At 32.7% G+C, this 24,772-nt stretch overlaps 1 protein-coding gene across 4 annotated transcripts in view; it reads left to right on the top strand.

Annotated features, from left to right (window-relative positions):
• LOC105218772 (microtubule-associated protein futsch) overlaps positions 1-24,772 on the top strand; it is a 218,429-nt gene that overhangs the window by 113,559 nt on the left and 80,098 nt on the right. For all 4 annotated transcript variants that reach the window (XM_054231027.1, XM_054231028.1, XM_054231029.1 and 1 more), the window contains exon 3: positions 21,264-21,362. In XM_054231027.1, coding sequence (XP_054087002.1) covers positions 21,264-21,362 — 99 coding nt within the window. The remainder of the gene's footprint in view (positions 1-21,263; positions 21,363-24,772) is intronic.

Here is a 24,772-nt window from a genome sequence, read left to right as displayed (position 1 = left end):
CGTCTTGTTATGTGTCTTTGGCAAACTAGTTGTCTTGTTTCGCTTATTTGCTATTCTGTGCAAGTAACCCTAAGTATAATAGGACAGCTGTTATATATGTTTATACATATATAAGTGTGTGCCACGAATGTGCTTGCGCTTGTTTAGTAGCTTGTTAGCAAAACGCTGCGAGCATATAAATATTTCCGTGTGTGTTATTTATTTATTTTTATTATTTGTTGCGCTGCAAACGCATTTTTCTTAATATCAGTCAGTGACAGTTGGGGATATTTTATTAGTAAATGTTGGTTGTACTGGTAATTGTCTCGTAGTTGTGTGCATATACATTTATAAAAAATAACGAAATCATTATAATATGTTAATTGATACTAATTTATTACAAAAAGATAAATATTTTATAGAGTTGCCAGCTATATACATATAAATATAATCATATAAATATAGTGTTATAAAAATGTTTAGATCGTTGATAGTAGCAAATGCAAAAAAAAAGTAGACTCTATATTTTATAGTTTATGACTCAATGCGGAGCAGGGTTGCCACCTTTTTTAAATTACAACTGCTTTTTTATAACTTAATACATTAGAAAACCACTAACTCATATTTCTCAATGCATTTTTACTTTAAAAGTATTGGTGTGGAGTTGCCACTTTATTAAGTTTTGAAAATGACGTTATACAAAAAATTTAAATTAAATTTAGTTGTAGCTCTAAATAGAATAGGATATGCCGAACAATGTTTTTATGAAAAAATAAATTAAGACTACAGTTAAAAATGTATGACGTTGCCATATTATTTGAGCCATACAATACAATATTTTATAATTGAGAAATAACTTTGAGTAACAAATTAATTTTAAATACAAAATAATTAAGATAATTTGCTCCGGAATAGCAATAACTAAGCAAAGCTACATTTTAATATTAAGAAAATTGAGTGTTGCCACCTGAATATAAAATTTAAAACTAAAAGTTAATAATTTGCCATCGGATTATGTGAAAAAATTTAAAATATTCGTAATTTTAAAGTTTAAATTTTATTTGCATTTTGAAACAGGGATGCCCCACTTTATGAAACTCTTAATTAATATTATATAAACTTTCATTGATTTTTGGAATAAAATATAAAATGAGATATAATAATTAATAATTGATAGACATAAAGAATTAGTACTTGACATTGCCACTTTATATAAAAAAAGAACAAAAACACTTAATGCATTGTCCGTGAATTATACTCCACACTCAGTTCGATCACATTTTTGCTTATAAATTATTCAAAAAATTCAATACAAAAATTAAAATTATCAGCATTTTTCTACCGCGTGAAATAAAATTTTCCATTTCAAATCCAAATGCATACACTTTACAGCATACCACTGCGTATACGCAACCTCACATGTACATATGTGCAATTACTCAAAGTCACGTATACGCCATGCGGCACGCATATTCGTGCCTCATCATAACAACAGCTGCTAATTGCAGTAAAATGTGCGCTACAAATGATTGACAATTAAATTTTAATAATGATATTGTTGCTTTAATTGCTGTTGCCTTGCTATGCGCTGTACGCATTAATCCGCTTGTCAAAACATCAAATCGACGCTTAATTAACAAGTGTTTGCAATTCAATTTATTGACGATGGATTAAATGGCAAGACATTTGGTGTTGATTCATATGTTGCCATTGCAGTTAGGCGGTGAAGCAGTTGTGCGCTGGTTGAATGTATGCTCAAGTAGGCTTATGTGCTCATAGCTTTTATAATTTCAAAAGAGAAAAGTAATTGCAAAAATAAAGATGTAGAAAAATAATTTGTGGTTCATGTGCTCATATTTTTTTTATAATTTCTAAAGAGAAAAATAATTAAAAAAATGTAGAAAAAGAAATAATTAATTAATTAAATAAAATATATAAAATAAAACCTAAAAAAAAATTTTTTTTAATTTTCAAAAAAAAAAAAAAAAATAATTTCTTTATTGCAAATAGAATCCAAAATAATTATTTTTATATATATTTTTTTTTTGCTAAAAATCAATTTTTTTTCGACAAATTTTTGAAAATTTGTACATATGATTGCCGAAAATTGTACTCATCAACATCTTTTCTATATATACATTTTTTCTATCACCTGTACGTGTCTATAATGCGAAAGCTCATAATTCGCTCCGAAATTCTCAACAAAAATGTTCAAATTTAATATTTCAACCCTGCCAGCCACACTTCCTCACAATCTCGGCCAACCACTAGCCGTTCCATTAACTTTTTACTACAACTTGCCCATTAGTTTGTACTCATTTTCCGCACAGCACTTCATTACACTTAATTTGCCGACTAATTTATATTTGGTTGCAAGCTCAAACGCTGCACACTGCATTAATACAACGTCGTTACATTTTTCCACTTTCATTTGCGTTCAATTTTTTGCTTTCGCTGCGGCTATGGCTATCCACACACCCACACAAAAACAAAAACTACTTCGGGTCATTCGACTCCCACCTGGCTTACTTGCAGCCATTCATTAGCAGACATACACACACACACGTCCGACTTTATCTACGCGTTCAATACATTTACTTGCCGTGCCTTTGGCTTAATAAAACTTTAGCACATGCACACATCCATATATGTGTTTGCTGTTACATGCTCTAGGGTAATCAAACACACTGACGGAATTTAATTAACTTGCACATATTTTTGTTGACTTTATGTTCACTTAATTACAAGCGTTGCCGCAAAAATCCAAAAATCTAAGTCCTAGCGGTGCTTATGGAAACATATATACTGAGGAAAATGCATTAAAATGTATTTATATGTGTACTTATGTGTGTTGTAACTATGCTTTAATGGTGCTGGTCTCAGCTTTGCATTCTCTCAGCCACTCAAACTAGTCAACGCATTAAAATTTACGCTACTTTACCTTGCTTTGTATGCGCTGTAGCGGAAGTTTGCTTTAATTTGTGCTGCTGTTAAAAACTTTGCATTTGCCTTTCTAAGCATTTCTGTTTTATTAAAGTATTCACTCGCCTTTTATTAAAGTACTCATTTGCTTAGTATGAGTTCAGCTGCATTATTTTAGCGAGTGCATTACTTTGTAGAGTTGTTCTGTTGGAAAACTGAGCTCAAATGCTTTAACAAGTGAGGGTTTTAAGAAAAATTTTAAAATAAAAACGAAGTACTTAGTAACTATAAAACAGAGTTAAAACAAATTTCTCACTCCAAACTGTCTTTAGGAAGTACACTGCGTATGAGTAATATTCGAAAAATTATGTTTTTCTGCTTTAAAGGGACTTATGGATGTCTTTAACAGACAGATGTAGGATTCATCACTAAATTTTGAACACAACATTGTGTCTGGAGAGAAAAAAGTTCAAAAAAATTTCGAGCCATCTCCAACCCGGAAATACATTTCACATTACAGTATATTGCTACTGGTTGTTCATATTTAATAACTGTTTCAGTTTTAAATAAATAGAAATAGTTGAAATTAGAAGGATTTTCCCGATGAGTATTGAGAATAAATTATCGATTAGTCGCTAACAAGAGAGTTTAGCAAATGAAAATCAACCAGAAATTATCGAATCTTCGATACTGGGAATGTTTAACGGATGAAAATTGGCTATAAATGATAGAATAACTGAAACTAAGAGTGTTTAGTAGATACTAATTTTCGATAAATTATCGATTACTCAGTGCTTGGAGTGTATGGAAATGAAAATGAACCATAAATTATCAACGCTTCGAGACTGAGAGTGTTTAACAGAGGAGTATTGACAACAAATTATAAATGAATCAAAACAAAGAAGTTTTAGTAGAGAAGAATTGACGATAAATAACCGATTAACCGATGCATGAAGTGTATGGAAATAAAAAAATGGGCACTAAATTAGCGGTAATCTCTGCTGAAGGTGAAAAGCTGAGTACTATTGATAATAAATTATCGATTAGTATAGAAAAATTTACTATAAATTATTCATTAATCGATCTACGGAGCAATGGACATTTTACAATTATAGTCTAATCGGTACTAAAGGTGTTCGGCTGAACAAAAAAAGCAATACATTTTGGATTAGTAGAGAAAAATGTACAATAAATCATCGATTAATCGATAGATGGGGCTTTTTGCGATGAAAAATTGGTGCTAAATTAACGATTAACCGGTACTATAGGCTTTGAGCTGAACAAAATTGGCAATCTATTATCGATTAATCGGTAAGTTATCGATTAGCCGACTCAAAAAATACATATCACGGCTAAATCACTACCTTTATGTTACTTTTGCACAAGTCAGTAGATATCCCTTGCTGTTTTCAATGGAAAAGGGCATAAAAACCGCAGATAGGCTGCTATAGGTTTCTAAAAATCTTAAAGAAGCAGATATTAAAAATATTTGCACTTTAAAATTATTAAATTTCTTTGACGCGTAAAATATATCACTTAAAAGCTTAAAAAGGCATCACATTAATGTAACCATGTATAACTCAATTATCAACAACCAAAAGACACATCAACTTTATGTTACATTCACCTTATTGCACTTGACATTTTATAAGATAAGCGTTGAAGATGCCATAATAAATATATATAAAAATGTATTTTTTTTAAATTTAAGTATTTCAAATGATTAACAGCGAACGAGCGAAAGCCTGCCATAACCAACGAGCACTTAAAATTATGCTGTCACCAAGCAGGTGTTTCGCAAGGCATTTTATATATACAAATATATCTTCAACACTTCTTTTCCACGCAGACAAGTGAAGTAGCAACACCTGTCGATGCATAAAATTCACACACTTTATACGCTCATTAAAAACAACATTTATGTGCGCAAGCGGGTATTAAGTGCCTAATGCTTGTCTACACGAGTGTTTTGCTCGTATAACTTATGTGTTGGCTTCAAGGAAAAATGGAGACTTTTGCGTATAAAAAACTTGAACAGCTGCTTCTTTTGCCATTAAAATATGCTTTGTTTTAGCACTGCGTTTGGCAGCAAATCAGCGAAATAACGCCTGTGCTGTAATGTCCTTAGTATTGTCACTTAAGCATAATTTTATGAGATTACCGCGTAAATTTGGTGTTTTATTAAATGTTGGAAAATTCTAAAATGCTTCTCACGCTTAATATAACGTGATTGATATATATTTTTTGCTGTTCTTATATATATATATTATTTTGCTGTTTTTGTGTGGCATTTTAAGGGGAGTACACTGCGTATACGTAACCAAGTAATAATGAGGTATTCTTATTTATTGCTCAAAATATGCTCATTAAATGAAATTAAAATGATATTTAGCAAAATAAACATATAGAAATTCTATGAGCATAAGTTTTTAATTTGAAAAAAAAAATTATTTTTTAAGATTCTCGTTTAAAAACATTTGAATTTTACACTGAAGAAACAGAAAAAGTAAACAAAGCTGTTTAACACTATAAATGAAAGTTTTACGTTTACTGTGAGCGTGACGAAATTTCGTTGTGTCACTCAATTTCGTTGCAGTGCATTTAATTTTACGTAAATATCACTTTCTTTATAAAAAAATTAACAGAGTTTTTAGTATATTTAAAACATATATAAAAAGCAACACTTCAAATGTTCCACCATTCTTTTGCGAATTCCACTTAAGCTATACTAACTAGCTCACCAGATTTTCCAACCACCACGGCATTCACACCAAGCCCACATCCATCTATATTTAATAGTTTTCTATAGCAATACTTTGAAATTGCTTTAGTTCGAGCTGTGGGTTGAAGGCTGAACGCCGTCGCGGCGCTACAAGCAAAACAATTAATCTTCTGTGGCTTATCGTTGCTGTCAGAGTGGCTACTAGAAATAATTTTCGAGCACACGCACACACACATACACACAGACTCATGCTTAGAAAAAATAGGGAAACAAAGACAAAAGTTGCGAGTGTAGTGGTACTTATGTATACATAATATATAACTATTAATATATATAAGCTAAATCTATGCAAATCTTTACACACACATACTTACATCCGTATGTATTACCAATGACACTTATATAACTATAAATATCTCTTACAGCACAATAGTTGTTGGCAAATTATTATTTATGCTTTTGTTTTCAACGCATACGACAGACAATGTACACTTATATCAACACAGTTTTTATGAGTTGTGTCAATAAGGCGTTATGTAATAGCAGAATCACATTTTTTTATTTTTATATGTACACTTCGAGTACTGCTTTGCCATCAGCGCGGCTATTGTCTAACATTTTTGCATTAATTCGTTTTTTTTATTATTATTATTTTATTCTTTTGTGTCTACTTGCAAACAAAAAATATATATATTTATACAAATATGTATCTAACTATATATCGCCGCCATTATTTTCAATTTTTATACTAATAGCTGTAATCAGCCAGCGATTTGTGTTATTGTGCTTTAGTCATAACAAAAATATTTTCCAATAACAGTCTTCTCATACTCTTGCCTTTATTCTAACTTTTGTGCTGACTAATAACTAAAATATCGCATGCGATATATGAAGCGGGATGATAAGTTTGTATAGCTTCTATAAAAGGCCTAATTATGTGTAATAATATATGTGTTTTGGAGTTAAACCTTCAAAAGACAGATGAATTAATTGATAAAACCTGTGCTGGCCATATTAACATCGAACACGATGTGCTCAGTAGACGTCCAAAGAGGCTTTGAAGCTCAAAAATGTTGAAAAATTTATATAAAATTATTTAAAAAAAAAAATTAAATTGTTCGAGTTAGCGAAGAACGTGTTGGGCATATTTTAAACGACAATTTGGATATGTGAAAGCTTTGTCATGCAGCATGAAATACTTGTGCAGTGTGAATTTTGAATTTTGCTCAACTTTTAATAGGCTGATTCAAAAGTTTGCGTGCGCAAGCTCTGCCTGGTATGAAAGCTCCGCCCAATGTAAAAGCTCTGTGTACCGTGAAAGCTTTCATTAATTCAGTGCAAGCTTTCAATCGACATATTCAAGGAATCAATGAAGAAAAGTGATATAATTGCTGAGGCAGAGCTTTGAGTTGCTTCCGAATTCATCAAATACTACGGATCAAGCTCCCAGTGACTTTTATCTTTTCTCAAATCTTCTCAGAACTCTCGCTTGAGTGATCGAAGTTTTTTGTTGTTTTTTTTTTCAAAAATGAACAAAATGGCAAGAAATTTTTTTCTAGACTTTCGGAAAAAAAATCAACAGTTAATTGGTCTTAAAAAATCGAAATTTTTTAAAAAGAGAAAAAGTTTCGATCAGGCTCAAAATTATAATGAATTCTAAAAACTATATAAATTACATTAAAATCAACTGAGCGATTTTCTAGTTACAGTTGTAATCAGTTCAAAAAACATAGTTGTGAGAAAAACGGATTCAAAGTTTCATCCGAGCGTTTTGGAGTGTCCGAGCGCTCTTTGCTATTTATCGAATAAATCGAAAAGTAATTATCGGATCAACTTCAACTTTCAGAGAATATTTTTAATATACTACACTTAACGAAAATACAAAAAAAAAACAAAAAAAAAAATGATTTTTTTTAATACTGACTACCCTTAACCCCTTAAGCACTAATATTTTGTAAAAAATCCATTATTTATTTTATGCTTGGCTTTGAAAAGTTGTTTACAATTTATCTCGAGTTAGTAAGATTTCATATTCGGTAGCCTACAAAACAGTTTCCAAAGTAGACTCTTTTTACTAAAATTTGTTTTTTAAATAGGCAATTACAATTGGTTGAGAAAGATTTTGTAATATAATTCAAGGTAGAAGCAATCTTATATGGCAACGACTATAGCACTATTAAAAACTCAAAAATTTCATTACTTTTCTTCAATTCAGGTTTCCAAGCAGTCTCTAAAGTTTAAGTCGACTTGTTTTCTAGTCATATACTCAAAATGAAGCGTCCAGATTACTACATTTTCCTCTTCAAAGCAAAAAAGGATATTGTAAATTTATGGGGGAAAGAAACTCTTAAGTTTAACTTGAGAAATGTTTGATAATTTATTACAGGTTGAGAAAAATATTCGATGTATAATTTCAAAATTCACAATATATTTTATTAAAAATATCAAAATTTTCCTGCAATTTTAGTCTCCATACCGATTTTTAATAGTCTCTAGGGCGACAAGAGCCTATTAAGCTTGGATTGGAAAAAATGGTTATCATTTAATTCAAGTCATATGCAGATTAGTGCAGAATATATAAAATTTCAAAATTTTTTTTATTAATTTTAGTATAAAGCCTGGCTTTTAAATACTCCCTATACCGATTAGAGTCTAACACAATTCAAGTTTATGGGATTAATATACCAAAAGCCTGGCTTATAAATAGTGGCTACAGTTAAATTGGACTTGATTTTGCACTAAAATACTCTCAAACCATCGAATAGAGTCCAAATAGTTTATTTTTTTTTTTGCCACAATTCCCTCAACAGAATTTGTTGAAATATATTTTGTGACAGCAAAGGCAGTCTCTCCAGTGTATGCTAACCCACAGACGCGCTCAAAAACGCACAAAAACAACAATAAACGCATGCAGACAGTTGCAAAATTTCGAGCAGACTTATTTGCGCATACACACGATTACATCAGCAAAAATCCGTTAAACCATTTCAGTTAAAATAAATATTTATACAAACACAATAAGAACAACACACACGCCTACATTGCTGTTAACAAAAACAAAGAGAACAAAACAAGAGTGCATTTAAATAAATATTTACAAAGCCAAAATGCAAATAAACGCATTTACAAGTATACTCACACATATGTATATACTTACACATATGTATATGTAAGTGTATTGAAGGATGTGCGTGTGTATAGCTAGGCGCGTTGCATTGTTAAATAAGTGCATAAATGAGTGAATAAGCCCACTTGTCTTGCTGGTATTTTATCTCGCAAATGCAGGCAATGCAACAAAATCCATTGAGAATACATTTATATTGTAACAAATAAGCTATGGCATGTGTAATGCGTATGTGTGTGGGAGTGTGCCACAAAAGCATAAATGTTAATAACAAATACAATAACAACACGTACACATAATTGGCAGCGGTTGGTATCACATAAATATGTATGTGTATATGTATATATAGGCACGTAGCTGCTATTAACAATGCCTTTCAATTGTAATGCAATCAAAACCACGCGAATTAATTTCAATTATCCTTTTGAAGTGAACAATTGAAGTGGATTCATTACTCGTGGCGCATTAAGGTGTAGTCACATATGTATGCGAGTGTTTGCCACGCGGCTATGTAAATATGTATGTATGTATGTGTGTTTGTATGTTTGTATGTTTGTTGCGCGTCGGTAATTGAAAAGCACGCGCGCTTGTGGGTTGATATCAATGCCGCATGTTGCCGCAGTCAAGTGTGTCGCATGCTGTTGCATAGGCAAGATTAAGCGTGTCTCAAGAGGGAGCTTAAAGCTGCATTACCGGTTTGAAAATTTTGCATATTTCAAATAAAGTAAATAGAAAATGTTACTTAATATTAGTGAAATATATCAAGCTTAAAAATTTTAAAAGTTTTATATACCATTAATTTAAGAGGAAAATATAGATTATTGTTAATATGATTAATATTCATTTTTTTAAATCCATTTTTTCGAAGTAAAATATTTCGATTTTGTAGCCTAACTTCGAAGATCGGTGAATACACATTATACAATTATCACTCTATTGTATATAGGGGGACCAAAACAAGACGTGGACAGATTTCATCTATATTTTATATTAAACAAATATAAGCTTGATTAGTTTGGATATTGCGTTTAAGAGTTATAGACGTGTAAACATGGAGTTAACTTTCGCTATTTTAAAGTTTTCCTTCGTTAAAATCAAATCCGCCAGAGAAACGTTACGTAAGGCTAATGGCGTTTTGGGGATGGTACTCTATCACTTCGAACTGCGGGGGAATAGTTTCGACGATTCAGAACGGGTGAAAACGACAAAATGGATAAGTCAGCCGGCGGAAAACCTGTGATGAAGAATAGCGATCAAATCAAGGAAAACATCGAGTTAGACCGGCATGTGGCATCTCTTGACATCGACCAGGGTATGGGAGTTAGGAGCAGGAGGCTGGATACACATACTGCGATATGCTGCTGAAACGGAACGAACTCGACAACAAAACAGTGGCCAAGCCGGAATTGACGGCCATGAAGGTTTTGCTGTGGGATTGGACTATGAGCTGCTTCTATATGGCCAGACGCTTAATTCTTGGTGTTGTAAACTTGAATTCAAAAGAGGCGCAAACGGCGCATATTTGAACTAAATCCGATCACTATAACACTTTTTATAAAGCATTGAATAAAGAGCAAAAAAGCGGAGGGAAATATTTGGCAACCTAATACTTTAGAATAACCAAAATAACCATAGATTATATGGATAACCATAGATAACCATAGGTTCAATGAGAAGCTAAGTTCACTTAATTTTATTAAGATATCTCATATATTGGCTGATTTGTACGGTATAAAATCAGCCGAAAATTTTAAAATTATCATCTTTGGTAAGGGATATAGAACCGCTTTGATCAATTATTAGCACCAGAGCGTCTCATTATCTGGAAAAGGTCATTAAGATGTTTCAAAATTGATATGTATTTTTAGTACAAAGTTAACCATAAGCACTGTGTTCCACACTTTCTGTACAAGGGGACTAAGACAGATATAGTCTGAATTCGACCATTTTAAAATCTGAGTTGCAGCACTATGTTGGCACTATTTGTGCAAAGTTGTAGAACGAGCGTTTCACTCATACTTCAGTTATCTACACTTAAGTAACAGATAGGCTTGATTGTTTTCTGATCATCAACTTTAAATATGTCAAAAAGTTGTTAATATATGAAATTTTAGCAAAAAGTGAGCACTGCCACCCCTTTTTGTCCAAATTTGAAATCGATTCATATGCAAACATACTGATCGTTACGATTAAAATATATTTAAAATGGGCGTGGTTAGTAACCGATTTTAACCATTTTCATACTGTATCGATAAAGCTTTGAAAGTTTCCAATAAATGTACATTAAGTGTATTAGAGGTGCCACGCCAACGTTTCAACATTGTTTTCAAACACACAATCTCTTATCTGATGTAACACCCTGTGGCAAATTATATTTATGTGCGTGGTGCTGGCTAGGTTTCATTCATTAGAAAACGTCTCAAATTGCCTTCCATGTATAGAGATTCATTATACCATAAATCAATTCATTACTTCATCATTTTACATTTTTCTAAATTATTGCCTTTCGAAAACATTTTTCCTACAGGCACGCTTTCACCACACCTAGATATACTTATTATGCCAATACTCGTATGTATCTAGGTTCCATGAAATCTCTACTCCCATTGTAGTTCGCAGAAAAGGTGTTGTTGTGCATGTAACAATAATCAGCTAAGTAGCATAAGACTTAAATACAGTTTTAACTCACACATACTAAGCTTGTCTATATATGTGTGTGTGTCTCCGTGTGCGTCTGTTGTTTACATGTCTCTCATTATGTGTTTGCATATGTCACGATTTAATTTAATTGAAAAGTTTTACGGCTGTCACAGGCAGGCAACTCTGTGTACTAGTTTGTGTGTGTATTTTTGCATAGTTATTGTTGTTGTTGTGTATGAATCACTGATTTTTTTTTTAACTGCTAATGAGGTTATTTGTAATTCGTAGAAATTGCAGTTTAAAGATGTTAAATTAAAATTTATTAACTAATTAAAAATAGTAAGGTTATTTGTAAACTAATGGGCGTACAAACACATATGATACATATGGGGTATATATACCGGGTATAAATGAAGACATTAAGTTGATGAATGTTGTAAGGCACGAATATTGGCCATTAAATGTAGTTATAAAGACTTAATGGTAAATTTTAAAGAGTGCATTTGAAATGATTAATCAATAAACAACGGTTAGAAGCACCGAGGTCCTCATATTCGATATATAGGGTCTTTAAAACTTATGGACCGATTTCGACGATTTTTAGAAGAGCGATGCCACTCTTTAAGTGCAGTATGTTTGCAAAGTCTGTTCCGATATCTTCACTAGTGCTTACTTTATATATTGTAAAGTACATGATTTAGATCGACTTCAAAGTTCTGGTATATGGGAAGTAGGCGTGGTTGTGATCCGATTTGGACTATATTCACCAAATATCATTGGGAAGTTAGGAAGATATTATAAACCGAATTTCATTGAAATTGGTGGAGTAGTTTCGGAGATATGGTTTTTGACACATAAGTGGGCGGAACCGCCCATTTAAAATTTTGTATACCATTTTGAGTGCAGCTCTTCTTTACCATCTTTATAATGAAATTAAAGGTTTCTGGTGGTTTTCCTTACTGAATTAAAGCATTTTTAGTAGTTTTCAATATAACCTTTGTATGGGAGGTGGGCGTGGATATAATCCGATTTCCTCCATTTTTGGACTGCATGAGGTAGTGCCTAAAAGAAACGACTCTAGAAAGCTATAGACTTGATATAGCTGTAGTAGTTTACGAGATATGTTTAAAAAACTTAGTAGGGGGCGGGGCCATGCCCACTTCCCCAAAAAATATACATCCAAATATGCCCCTTCATAGTGCGATCCTTCATACCAAATTTTAGTAGCTTAACTTATGGCTTAGTTATGGCACTTTATGTGTTTTCGGTTGTTGCCATTTTGTGGGCGTGGCAGTGGTCCGATTTTCGAACTTAACCTTCTTATGGTGCCAAGAAATACGACTTCCAAGTTTCATCAAGATATTTAAATTTTTACACAAGTTACTGCTTGCACGGACGGACGGACAGACATCCGGATTTGAACTTTACTCCCTGATCATTTTGATATATATAACTCTATATCTAACTCGTTTAGTTTTATGACTTAGAACCAACCGTTATGTGAACAAAACTGTAATACTCTCGTAGCAACTTTGTTGCGAGAGTATAAAAATTATACAAATATGCAAACATAGGATCGTACTGGGAAGGGACATATATATTTGGATGTAATTTTTTTGAAAAGTGGGCGTGGCCTAATAAGTTTTTTTACATATCCCGTAAACTACTAAAGCTATATCAACCGAATTCTCTAGAGTCGTTTCCTTCCTTCTACAGTCTAAATATGGACGAAATCCGATTACAACCATCCATATAATTGTTTAATTCTGAAACGAAAACACCAGAAACATTAAGTTTTATGGTAAAGAAGATGATTTTGTGTGGATGCTCTCGAATCCGCTCAAAAATTTAATTCACAAATTTTCACGAAATGCGATTCCAACCATTTCCTTAGCATCGCAATTCTATAGTTTGAAAATGGACGAAATCGATACACAACCACGCCTACTTTTTTTATACCTTCTGAATCTTATTGAAGCCCATCTGCTTCGTTCACCTTACAATTTATAAGTTAAGCACCAGTAAAGATATCGGAACAAAACACATATACTGTATTGCTAGTGTAGCATATCACCGAAATCGGACATTAGCTTTTCACGGCCCCAGTAAATGGACATGAGAACCTCGAAGTTTGGCGTTAATGTTTGTTGAAAATATCGGGAAAACTCTCAGTTATTTTAAATAAATACAAAGCAGATATGTTCGTTCTAACAGTGTGCGTTTGTGCCAAAAATGCGCAAAATAAGGCCCATATTTCCTCTAGCCCCTCATTTATATCATATTCTGAATTTCAAACTTCCGGTGCATTTTATATCGCATATCTGTTAAAATTTGAGATATCTTAGCAAAATTAAGTTATCGTATAATATTGGATATACTGTAGCTTGGTGATGAAAATGAGTGAAAGCGGTCCAGGAATTACTCTAGCCTCTATATACTATATATGGTGATTATCGTTATTCTAGTGGAGTTTATGTCGAATATACGGAACTATTACACCCGAACTTCCCAAACTTAGCCCATCCTTACTTGTTTTTGTTGCTTTTGTGTCGAGTCTAAATAAGCGAGCGAAAATATAAAAAGCAGAGAACAAAGAAAGTATATTTCTTGGATTGTGGACGCTTCCAACAGCTACATACACTTCTCCCTCAAATATATTAAATTTTAAAATGCTTTTAAGCAGCACTCGGAAATTGAATGCGCAAAAACGCTGAAAAATATTTATAAGCGGCTGACGAGCATTCATTTTGGGACTAAGCAGAGTAGACAACCAAAAGCCGCAACGAGCAAAGGCAAACGGCCGGAAGAGCGGGAGTGCAAGGAAATTGGCAGTCTTTAGTGGGCAGTGGCGTGGAAATGCCTGCCAGCGTTTGTGCTAAAATAATGAGTAGAAGAAAGAAGAAAATTGTGGAGTAAAATTGTAGAAAGAAAATAAAAAAAAAAAAATGTTGGGGAAAAGTTGAAAAAAGATGGCTGAGAATATATAAAAAAGTTGTGAGCAAATTATTAAAAAAAATTGTGGAAATATTGAAAGGAGAAAACGAAAAATTAAAGCATAAAAAGATACATTAATATTGGCAGAAGAACAATGCACACTTAAAGTTTTTGCAGCGCGCTTTGTGTCCCTACTTTATCTTTAATTCATATATGGATGTATGATATGTGTGTATGTGTGTGTGGGCGCCAGTGAGGCGCTGTTGAGTATGCGAATGAAGCTACTCAGCCAAAGGCAGTGGAAAGCAGACAAGGCAAGTGTATACACTTGAAGAACGCGCATCAGAGACGTATGTGGATTTACACAGAAAAAATATGTAAGCGTGTGTATGTGTTTGTAAGAGCAGGCATCTGCTATGAATAATATAAGCTTGACTGTATTGTTTGTTAGGCTGTAGCAATGTGTAAATGTATGTGTGACAATGGAGCTGAGACGACAAACAATGGTTATACACACATATTATTTTTTATAGTACAACACATACAAATACACCAACAGACATTTGTGAGCCTGAGCCAAGTCCAGCAAAGTTACAAATACAATACAACAAATATTTCTAGTAGACAACAAATCATGCTGGCGGCATGCTAACAAATATAAAAACAACAATCTGTATGAACAAATTGTATGGCAATGACTATTTTTCTGTACTATAAGCAGCAGACAGTGGCATAGTTAGCCTGAAAGTAGGCAACAAATGCAAGTGGCAAGGGCGTATAGTCTGGGGTGCTGAGAAAACAAAGCGCGGCTTGTTGTTGCCGAGTTGGAGTGAACTACATTTGTTAAAATTTGTAGAAAGTGGCAACTATGTCTCGCAGTTGTAGATAATAGTAGCGTACATAGAGAATAAGTCAAAAATATAGACACTAATAACACATTACTTCTGGTGAAATCGAAAGAGAAAGAAAAAATGTTGGAAACATATTAACATATATATACTTCAGAAGCGTATGTATTCTGGAGCAATTTTTCCAGCTTTGTTCTCCAGAAAATGATAATTTTGGGCTTCTGGCTTAGTCTTTTATAGCAAAAAGTGAAGATGGGACCTGTTTTTAAATAAAATAAAAGAAAAGCTGCTAAATTTGAGGCAGCTGGCGAGACAAACGCAACGTTTTCATGTCGTTGTAGCGGAGAAGAATGGACCAATGATACAATTATCGTTAGTAACATTGGTGAAATATTTATATTCACCGATGAAACGAAAGGCATATAGAAAGCAGCTTCAAACGACTACAATTTAGTCCTTCAGGCAGAGATTGTTGGATTAAGGGAATGCGCTAAGTGGGCATGCACCCTAACCAACAGTTTCATCCATTTTTTTGTGGGTAGTAACTTATATGCTGTTATATGCTTATTAGAGGCAATTAATAGACCATCAGGAGTAAACTGAGTAACTGGTCATATAAGTAAAGAAGGAAATGAAAAGGCAAGTGAGTTGGCTCGCTCAGAGGCAGTTGGGAACTCAGTATCCTTTAGCTGCCCCATGCCTTTTAGCTCATTCAAGCGCTGCCTAAAGCAATGGATGCAGCACGGGTATCACAAAACTACTATTGGGTAATGTTGGCAGAGGACAGACCAAAAAACTGCTTATCCTGACCAAAAGAGAACTAAGCTGTATCACAGGTGTGTTCAAGGGGCACTTACCTCTAAGAGGCCTCCTGTCGAGACTTGGTATAATGGAATCGACAGAATGCAGGGCGTACGGGGAGAATGACGAGACGCTAGAGGATTATCTTTTGCGAATGCCCAGCTTTCAGTCGATTAAGAAGGGACACCTTCATGGCTCCAAATAATCCAACCTAATAGAAATTGGGCTGCTGGGCTTACATATTCTTAGCTATTATATATCATTTCTTTGCCCGTTTTATAAGAGCTATGGTCTTTTATTAACAAATTGAGAAACATGACCAAGTATTTCATAAGAAAATTGTTTACGAATTGCGTGGTGAGAAGCAGTTCCATAGTTTAATAGACCAAGTGATGAAACTGAATTGCACCCAGTATGCGAATATTTATGGTGGTGCGGTGCGTATGAGTAACTTTCTTATTGACTTGTTAAACACTATAAAATTAGTCACTCATACGCAGTGGCGCACTGAAAATTTGCCAATATTGTACAAATTATTATTAATTAAATATTCAGCCTTATTGTAAATTTCATGTGAACGACATTCCCAATGAAAAAAGTCACAAATTTGTGTTTTTTGTAACACGAATTTCACATGGGGAAAATCTCAGATCTTCGGAAATTTTCCCTTATTGTAAATGTTATTTTGTTAATGTGAAACAGTAAAATTTGTTTACAAAATCAATTGTTGGGAACAAGTAATCAATATTAACAACTTTTTTAATATGAACTAAAGTCTATGTATACTAGGTAGTTCTTTAGCTATATGAAACCATAGCTAAAATAATATTCGATGGTATCCTTGTGTGGTGGAGGGCGCTTTAAATATCTTCTTGATTATTTTATCATTTTTAAGGAGCGTAACATTCTTCGTCCTTCAGTGAAGTGACGATTCATTCTGGTATTAAGTGCTCACTGACTATGCGGCCGAGACTGGTAAATAAATGTATTGTGATCTACTGGACAATTTGGGCTTTAGATGAGCTAGGCATGTGCTGGTCAGTCACAAGATCCTTCTGATCCCAGGAAAATCGTAAGCTGTCAAGGGCGCTCAACTCTTTCTTGTGCAATGCCCCGTCTATGCAAGACCAATAATAAAATTTCGTGGATCTGAATTTTTGAAAATCCTCGCGAATCGGTGGCTTTAGAAGTAAACAACCTATGCAGATTTATAGTATGTTCACAGCGCTTTGTTTCAGTCTTTATATATAAATTAACATAAGGTCTATTAACAAAATCCAGTCGAAGGTTTTGGTGTGGAAAATCCTGATATAGTAAAGAGCTTTCACAAAAAATATGGATAAAGTACATGCATTTTGGAATAGGAACATGATTTTTTGAATACCGCGGGGCCACCATCGAAATCAATTTCAGAATAGTACAAGATTGTTAAGTTCCTACCCAATGTGCGTCCGTTCAACTTGTTTTATTACATTATCCCTTCGAACATGCTATTACATCCTTTTTCGTGGTGGAGAACGCAAGTCGAGCCAGCACTGAAAATTTTTATGTTGATAATTTATCTTTTTATGCTCAAATAGTCGCGCAATTGGCTTTATAAACGGATTCTTCATTGGTAGCCCCAACACGAATCAACAAAAAATCAAAACAAAAATATTTGTGACAGAATGTCGAAATTCGAATATAAGTGATCATTAACATGAAATTCATCATACGAAATTTTCATTCGTGTGGAAAAAAATATTCATGGGAATAATTTATTCACATGAAATTTACAATAAAACTGATTAAAATTCGAAAAAAAAACAAAGAGTTTACTCTAGTTATAACCAACATTTTATATTGAATGTAGAAAATTTGTTCTAAAAATAAAATGTTAAATACAAAATACATGCAAAATATTTGTAGACATCTGTTTTCATCCCAAACGTATTCTCAACTGAAAATGTCACTTTTTGAGCCGAATTTTCGACATTTGCGGGAAATTTTGCTTTTCTTTTTTAATTCCAAGAAAAGTACGGCTGAGTTCATCGAATGCTTTCGGAAACTTACGGTGAGGCTGTCCTAAGTGAAAGAACATGTCGCGAATGGTTTCAACGTTTTAAGAATGGTGATTATAACCGGCATGGTGATGGAAGGGAGAAGATTTTCGAAGATGCTGAAATGGTTGCTAAATCCAAGTGGAACCAACACAGGAGATCGATACCAAACGCAATTGATGCGTTTAAGCCGAGCACTGAAATAAAAACGACCACAGTACGAAGAAAGACACGATAAAGTCATTCTCCAGCATGACAATGATTCAGTTCTTATAAACAAGTCAAAAATTGGATTGATACTTGAACCGACTCGAAAGATGAGGAGTTCTTTCGCCACGGAAAACACATGCTGCCAGAAAGATGGTCAAAAGTAGTAGCTAGCGACGGCCAATATTTTGAATAACATTTTTGTAACCGTTTTTTCCTATCGTTTGATCAAATCGTACACCATTAAATATAGTTGAACTTCCATAACTCGAATTTCTATAACTCAAAGTTCTGCTTAACTTTAACTCATGAATTGGCAGTAGATGTTAAATTTCATGTAAATTACCTTCTGTAACTCCACAGTTTATATAACTCGATGTTTTTTTGGTTGATTATGGTGATTCAAGTTTTAATTTCCAATAAAGTCATTTTTAAATATTAATTCAATAATTCATCGCATAAAGAGTTCAATAAAAAACTTTAAAGCTGCAATATAAAAAGTATTTCAAATGACATTTAATATTTATGCGCGTTTGAAAGTGCGCACAAAAACATACATATATATTCACTTATAAACTGTCACTTGGCCTGACTATTTAATTATTTATTGCAATATACATGCATGCGTGTGCACACTACGCCACTTAAATTCAATAACAGCGCAGAAAAAAAAATATTCTTTCTTACATTCCGCTTCACCTCAGTTATACATTGTCTCTCTATATGTGCATATATATGTATATAAGTGCATATATGTATGTCTGCATTATAACTTTTTATTTGTTCATGTGCGTATTTAATTGCGCACACGCAATTCGAAACACATTTTGTATTCTATTTTGTTGTTCGCCATTTGGCATTGTGCGCCTTCTCATACAAGTACGCACATACGCAGGCATATGCACACAGCAGCATTATTATTAAGTATTTCTTGATTGTGCGCATTGTTGCTGCAGTTATGTGCACACACTCCACCCTCCATAGCTGCTGCGCATATTTGCGAATGCTATTACATTTATTGTAGCAACATTTATTGTTATTACCGCGCACGCACACACGGCTGAGTAAGAGCGAAATTGCTCATCAGCGCCACACTTAGGTCTACAGCTATAATGTTCATTGTTTTATTGTCGCTTATTGCGTGTGTGTGCGTGCGTGTGTTTTGTTATTTATTTAGTTGCTTTTCTATTAATATTTGATAAATGGATTTTTTCTTGCATTTACAGGCGCTTTGTTTGCCGCTTTGTGGCTGTTGTGTTTGTTTGTATTGCTTTTGTGCTATAATTAGAATTTATGACAGGATTTTTTATTGTGGGAGCGATGTTGTAAGCAAGGTTGTGTGAGACAATTTAATTGTTTGCGAGCTTGAAGTGAGCTTCAAAGGCTTTAAATATGATGTCTCTGTGCATTGTTGATTTTTTCAAATATTTTGAAAAAAGCACATAATAATATAGAAAATATTAGAGATATTGAAGTTACATCCGTTCAAATCGTTGAAAAAATATTTTATTTATACAAATTTCAATATATATTACAATATAGAGAAAATAAATGTAGTACTACGCTGCGTATGAGCAACATTAAATGTTGTGATTAGTGATTAAGGCGGCAGATAACTCATACGTAGGGGCTTACTTCAATGGATACCCATTTTAATTATTTTAAAAATTAACAGTATAAATTAATATTTATTATTTACTGAAAGTAAACTAAATGAAATAAAGAATGGAATTATTTTTTTAATTCTCGAAGCCTGGCAGCCTGTAAGCTGACCTACTCAACTTTAAATTTGCCAATAGCTTTATATAATTCCATAAGCAAAAAAATTAAAATTATTGGCAACACTATTTTCATGGAATTTCTGATAAATTTCTATTAAAAATAAATAAAAAAATAATAAAAATAAATTTCTATTAAAAAAAATATCTAAAATTGTTTAAGGTATCTATTTAGCTACTCATGTTGTAGTATAGGATATGATGATAAATGCAAACACATCTATTAATTTTTAGTTTTAAAAGGCTGGCAACTATCCATAAATTAGTTTCTTAAGTAATCGTAAATATATATTTCATAAACACCATCCGTTTAATATCCATGTAATATTTACTAAATTTAGCAAAAAATTGTATGTTTTAAATAGGTGGCAACTCTTTTAAAAGGCAACACAATTTAAATATGCATACTAATTATTTAAAACAAAAAAATGTCTTTGATAGTCAAGACGTAAGCTCCTTATCCCTAATAAATGCTCTCCTTCTGTGGTACGGTGCGTATGAGTAACATTTTATTTAAGGGCCATTGCGTTCACATTTTTTAGTTATACATACGTCGTCTCAATAACAACAAAAACAGTAATACGTGCTTACTTGTGGTTAAACCATCCCCAAGCAGTAACGAAAGCAATCGAAAATGCCTGCAATCTAACCTAAAAAAACTAAAAAAATGACAACTCCAACATGCAAAACAAGGGTTATTAGTTGCAGCATGTCTACATAAAAAATTGAAAAATACAGCAAACAAAAAGAGAGACATGAAGGGTTATATATTTTTTTTTGCGTTTTTCTGCACACAATTTTCGTCAAACAAAAAAATTCATTATTTCACTTTGCTTTGTTTCGCCAAATTTCCATTCTCTACGCCATCAGCAAAGTTTTTTCATTAAAAGATACTTGCCTGTATTGACAGTTATCTATACGAAAACTTATGCTGCCAAATTACACGCAGTAAAATTTTACGAATTTCCTACATCCCCATGGTACAAATATCCAAAAAATTTTTTATTTTTTTACTTTGAAGTACTTTCCATTTAAGTGTATATTTGTAATACAGTTTTACAAAGCTACTTCTACTTATATTTGTATGCAATTTTCTTTATGTAGGTATGGAAACTACAACTAAATACTTTTCAAAATAGCAGACATATTTGATATTTTTTAATCTCACTTTTTTTAACTGATTTCTACTTCAACTCTTGTGCATTTTTTTATATATCCGAATTTTTTCAGACATGAAATTAATTTCTGCTTTCCTTATCTCCTTTGCAGGTTTCCTCTCATGGGACGTCGGTGATTGTCACGTTGATTTGGAAGAGGAATTGAATACGATCACGCAACATGCACCTGAGGGAGAGGAAGCTCGTCACGGTAAGTTTGTGACTTTAATTAAGTTGCCAAGATGTGATGAAACACAGTGGAAAGAAAATTTAAATTATTTAAAAAATATTTGATATTGCTATCTATTTTTTTTTTGTATATTTTTTAATTGGTAAAAAGTAATAAATAATAAATAAATTTGGGAATAAAAATTTGTATGATATTAAATTTATTTTTTATAAATTTTTGTGTTATTTATTATATTTGCATAAAATATGGCATTAATATATATTTCCTAAATTTTATTAAATATCAAAGCTCTAAATTCTAAAAAATATAAATATATCGAAATAGTTCAGCTTTAAAATAAATCAATATTATCTAATAGGTGAGCCAGTGCGTATGAGTAATCAATCCAATTAATAAAAATGTTGCCCATACGCAACGTACTACATTTTAAAACGGAAACAAACGTTTTTTCTAATATTTATGAGATATGTATTTTCCTTTATTACATGATTTATGAAATACATGAGTAATGCCATATTTTTTGTTGGCCTCCATACGATATAGAGAGACTCTTTTAAAATTCTGCCTCGATAGTAATATTTAAAATTTTGTATTATGTCCTAATCGAAAACTTCGATTTATGGAAGGAAATTTGTATGAAGTTTAACTTCTACGGCCAATTCAAGATTTCGAGTTATGGAGAACTTCGAGTTAAGGAAGTTTGATTTATGGAAGTCCCACTGCACATATTTTCAAATGGGATACTTATGTTGTACGTTGCGTATGAGCAACATTTCAGCAAAGTGAATGGAATCTCACAGCGCTTTATAACTCATACGCAGTGGCATACCGTTTTATATGCGCTGGGAAATTATATTAAACTAAGATATTATTCTATATCTGTAAACAAATTATAGATCGGTTATTTAATACATAATTGATTTTCCTTAATATACGATTTCAATTAGCCTTCTTGTAATTGAGTTTATTTGAGATATTGAGTGAATTAAAGAAAGTATACTGCCTTTGAAGAACTGCCACAGAAAATTAAACAACAGTTTATAATAAGAGTTTATTTAATAAAGAAGTCCATTTCTGGAGGAAAGAATTCACAATGTCAGTCCCATTCATTTTTATAAAAAACTATCCCTATATATCAATAAACATTATACATTTTGACTTAAAAGTAGGCTGAATAGAAAAATAGAAGACTCTGCGTTGACCCAGCATGAATGAATAAAATATATTTTCATATTCCTTAGTGTTGGAAGGGATATCAATGATCAATGGTCAGCTAGTGGAGAAGGTTGGAAGTTAATACAGATTTTCTCCATTTAATTGCCGCGAATTATTTCAAAGCTATGAAATTAAATCTTTAGAGACAAAAAATTTAAAAATTAAATATTTTATTTCTATAAAATATGTAGATTTTACCATTAAAGATTATTTTTTGGCATCGTTGCTATGATCTGCGAAAATTTGTTTTGAAGAATTATTAGAGAGACTTTTCAATATTTTCGGTAAAAAAATTAGAAGCACTGATGTCCTCGTTTTCGTTATATGGGGCGTTGTAAACTTTAGGTATTTGTGCAAAGTTCTGTACCGATATCTTCACTAGTGCTTACTTTATATATTGTAAAGTAAACGATTCTGATTGTCTTCAAAGTTCTGGTATATATAAGTAGGCGTGGTTGTGAATATTACAAACCGAATTTCATTGAAATTGGTCGAGTAGTTTCGGAGATATGGTTTTTGACCCATAAGTGGGCGGAACCACGCCCATTTAAAATTTTTTGTACCATTTTGAGTGCAGCTCTTCTTTACCATCTTTATAATGAAATTAAAGGTTTCGGTTGGTTTTACTTACTAATTAATTATACAGATAGTCAAGTGGCGCTCCTGGCCTTGTCGACGCCACTGACTAACTCCAGCGTAGTCCATAACTGCAAGAAGGCATTGAGCAATCTGAAAGGCAAAGAACAATTAGACTTAGTCTGGGTTCCCGGCCATAGGAACATCTTCGGTAACGAGTTGGCAAAAGCAGGAGCCGTTTTAGACGAATCCGAAGCTGAGCCAATACTATGCCCGCTAGGAACGATCAAAAGAGAGCTCAACATTCAATTGGAACAATTAGCAGAGAACAGATGGAAGAATACAACTAAATATAAAATAGCTAAACAGATATGGCCAAAATATGATAAGACTAGATCTACGGTATTATTAAATAAGTCCAGGAAAGGTATTTTCAGTTTTACAGCTACTCTAACAGGTCATTGGCCATTTGGAGAACATGCAATGAAAATGGGCATACCCGATAATAACATTTGTCGAGGCTGTGAACTGGAGGGAAATAAGGAAACAATTTTCCATTTTCTCTGTGAATGTCCAGCCCTATCGCAGATCCGACACAAGACACTAGCAAGCCATCAGGCATCAAGCCTTGAATGGATATCAACTAAAAACATATCGGATATAAGTAGCTTCATCGAAAACACAAAGTGGTTTGAACGGAAATATAAAACGGGATAACAGTAAATTATAAGGTCTGCGAACAGTGTATCAAAATGGCATATCTAGCACATATTGGACCATAAAATGATATGGCAGCACTCTTACCTTGGTTGATATAGCTTTAGTAGTCACCCTGATCGCTTTGGTATATATAACCTTATATCTTACTCGTGTAGTTTTAGCACTTACAAACAACCGTTATGTGGAGAGTATATAAATACTAAAAGTAATATTCAGATAAATAAATAACAAGAAAAATCTTCTAAAAATGTATTACTTATGAAGTTTATTTACACAAAAAGATAATACAGTTTTTTAAATATGATTATATAATTCAATAGAAAATATTAGAAATATTCATCGCAACTACTTTAGAGCTTGGACCATCAAACATGAGCTCCTAATGTTACATCCGTCCTTGTCATTAGTCCCCTTCTGAGGTACGGTGCGTATGAGTAACATTGCTTTAGGTGGAATTCTGCTCACTGCTTTTGATTACTCATACGCCGTGTGATCCTTTTAATATATGCTTAAAAAAATATTAAATTATTAATATATTTCGTTTGGTAGGCGGTGCTAATATTGAAAAAAATATATATTTTTAAATTGGAAATTAATCTGAAAAAAATCAGAAAAATAGATGCATGTCTAAACAAAACAGTTCGCATTTGCTATACAGTAGTTTTCCGAAATAACGACCACATTAATTGTCAGGCCTGTTCGTTACATCGAATCGTTAATTCGAGTACTCACTTAGAGGTATATTTTTTAATAAAAATGGGTTAAATATCCGTAAATTGCAGTTTAATAAATTGTTTTATTAATTATTTGTTAAAAAATTAAAAACCATAGCAAAAATATTCAAATCCAATAAATTCTTCCAAAATGGACCAATTCTGACACTTATACTTCTATTTGGTGCTGATCAATAATTTTAAGCT

This window comes from Zeugodacus cucurbitae, chromosome 5, assembly GCF_028554725.1.
Source record: "Zeugodacus cucurbitae isolate PBARC_wt_2022May chromosome 5, idZeuCucr1.2, whole genome shotgun sequence".
Taxonomy (NCBI): domain Eukaryota; kingdom Metazoa; phylum Arthropoda; class Insecta; order Diptera; family Tephritidae; genus Zeugodacus; species Zeugodacus cucurbitae.
This window is presented reverse-complemented; position numbering and strand designations above follow the sequence as displayed.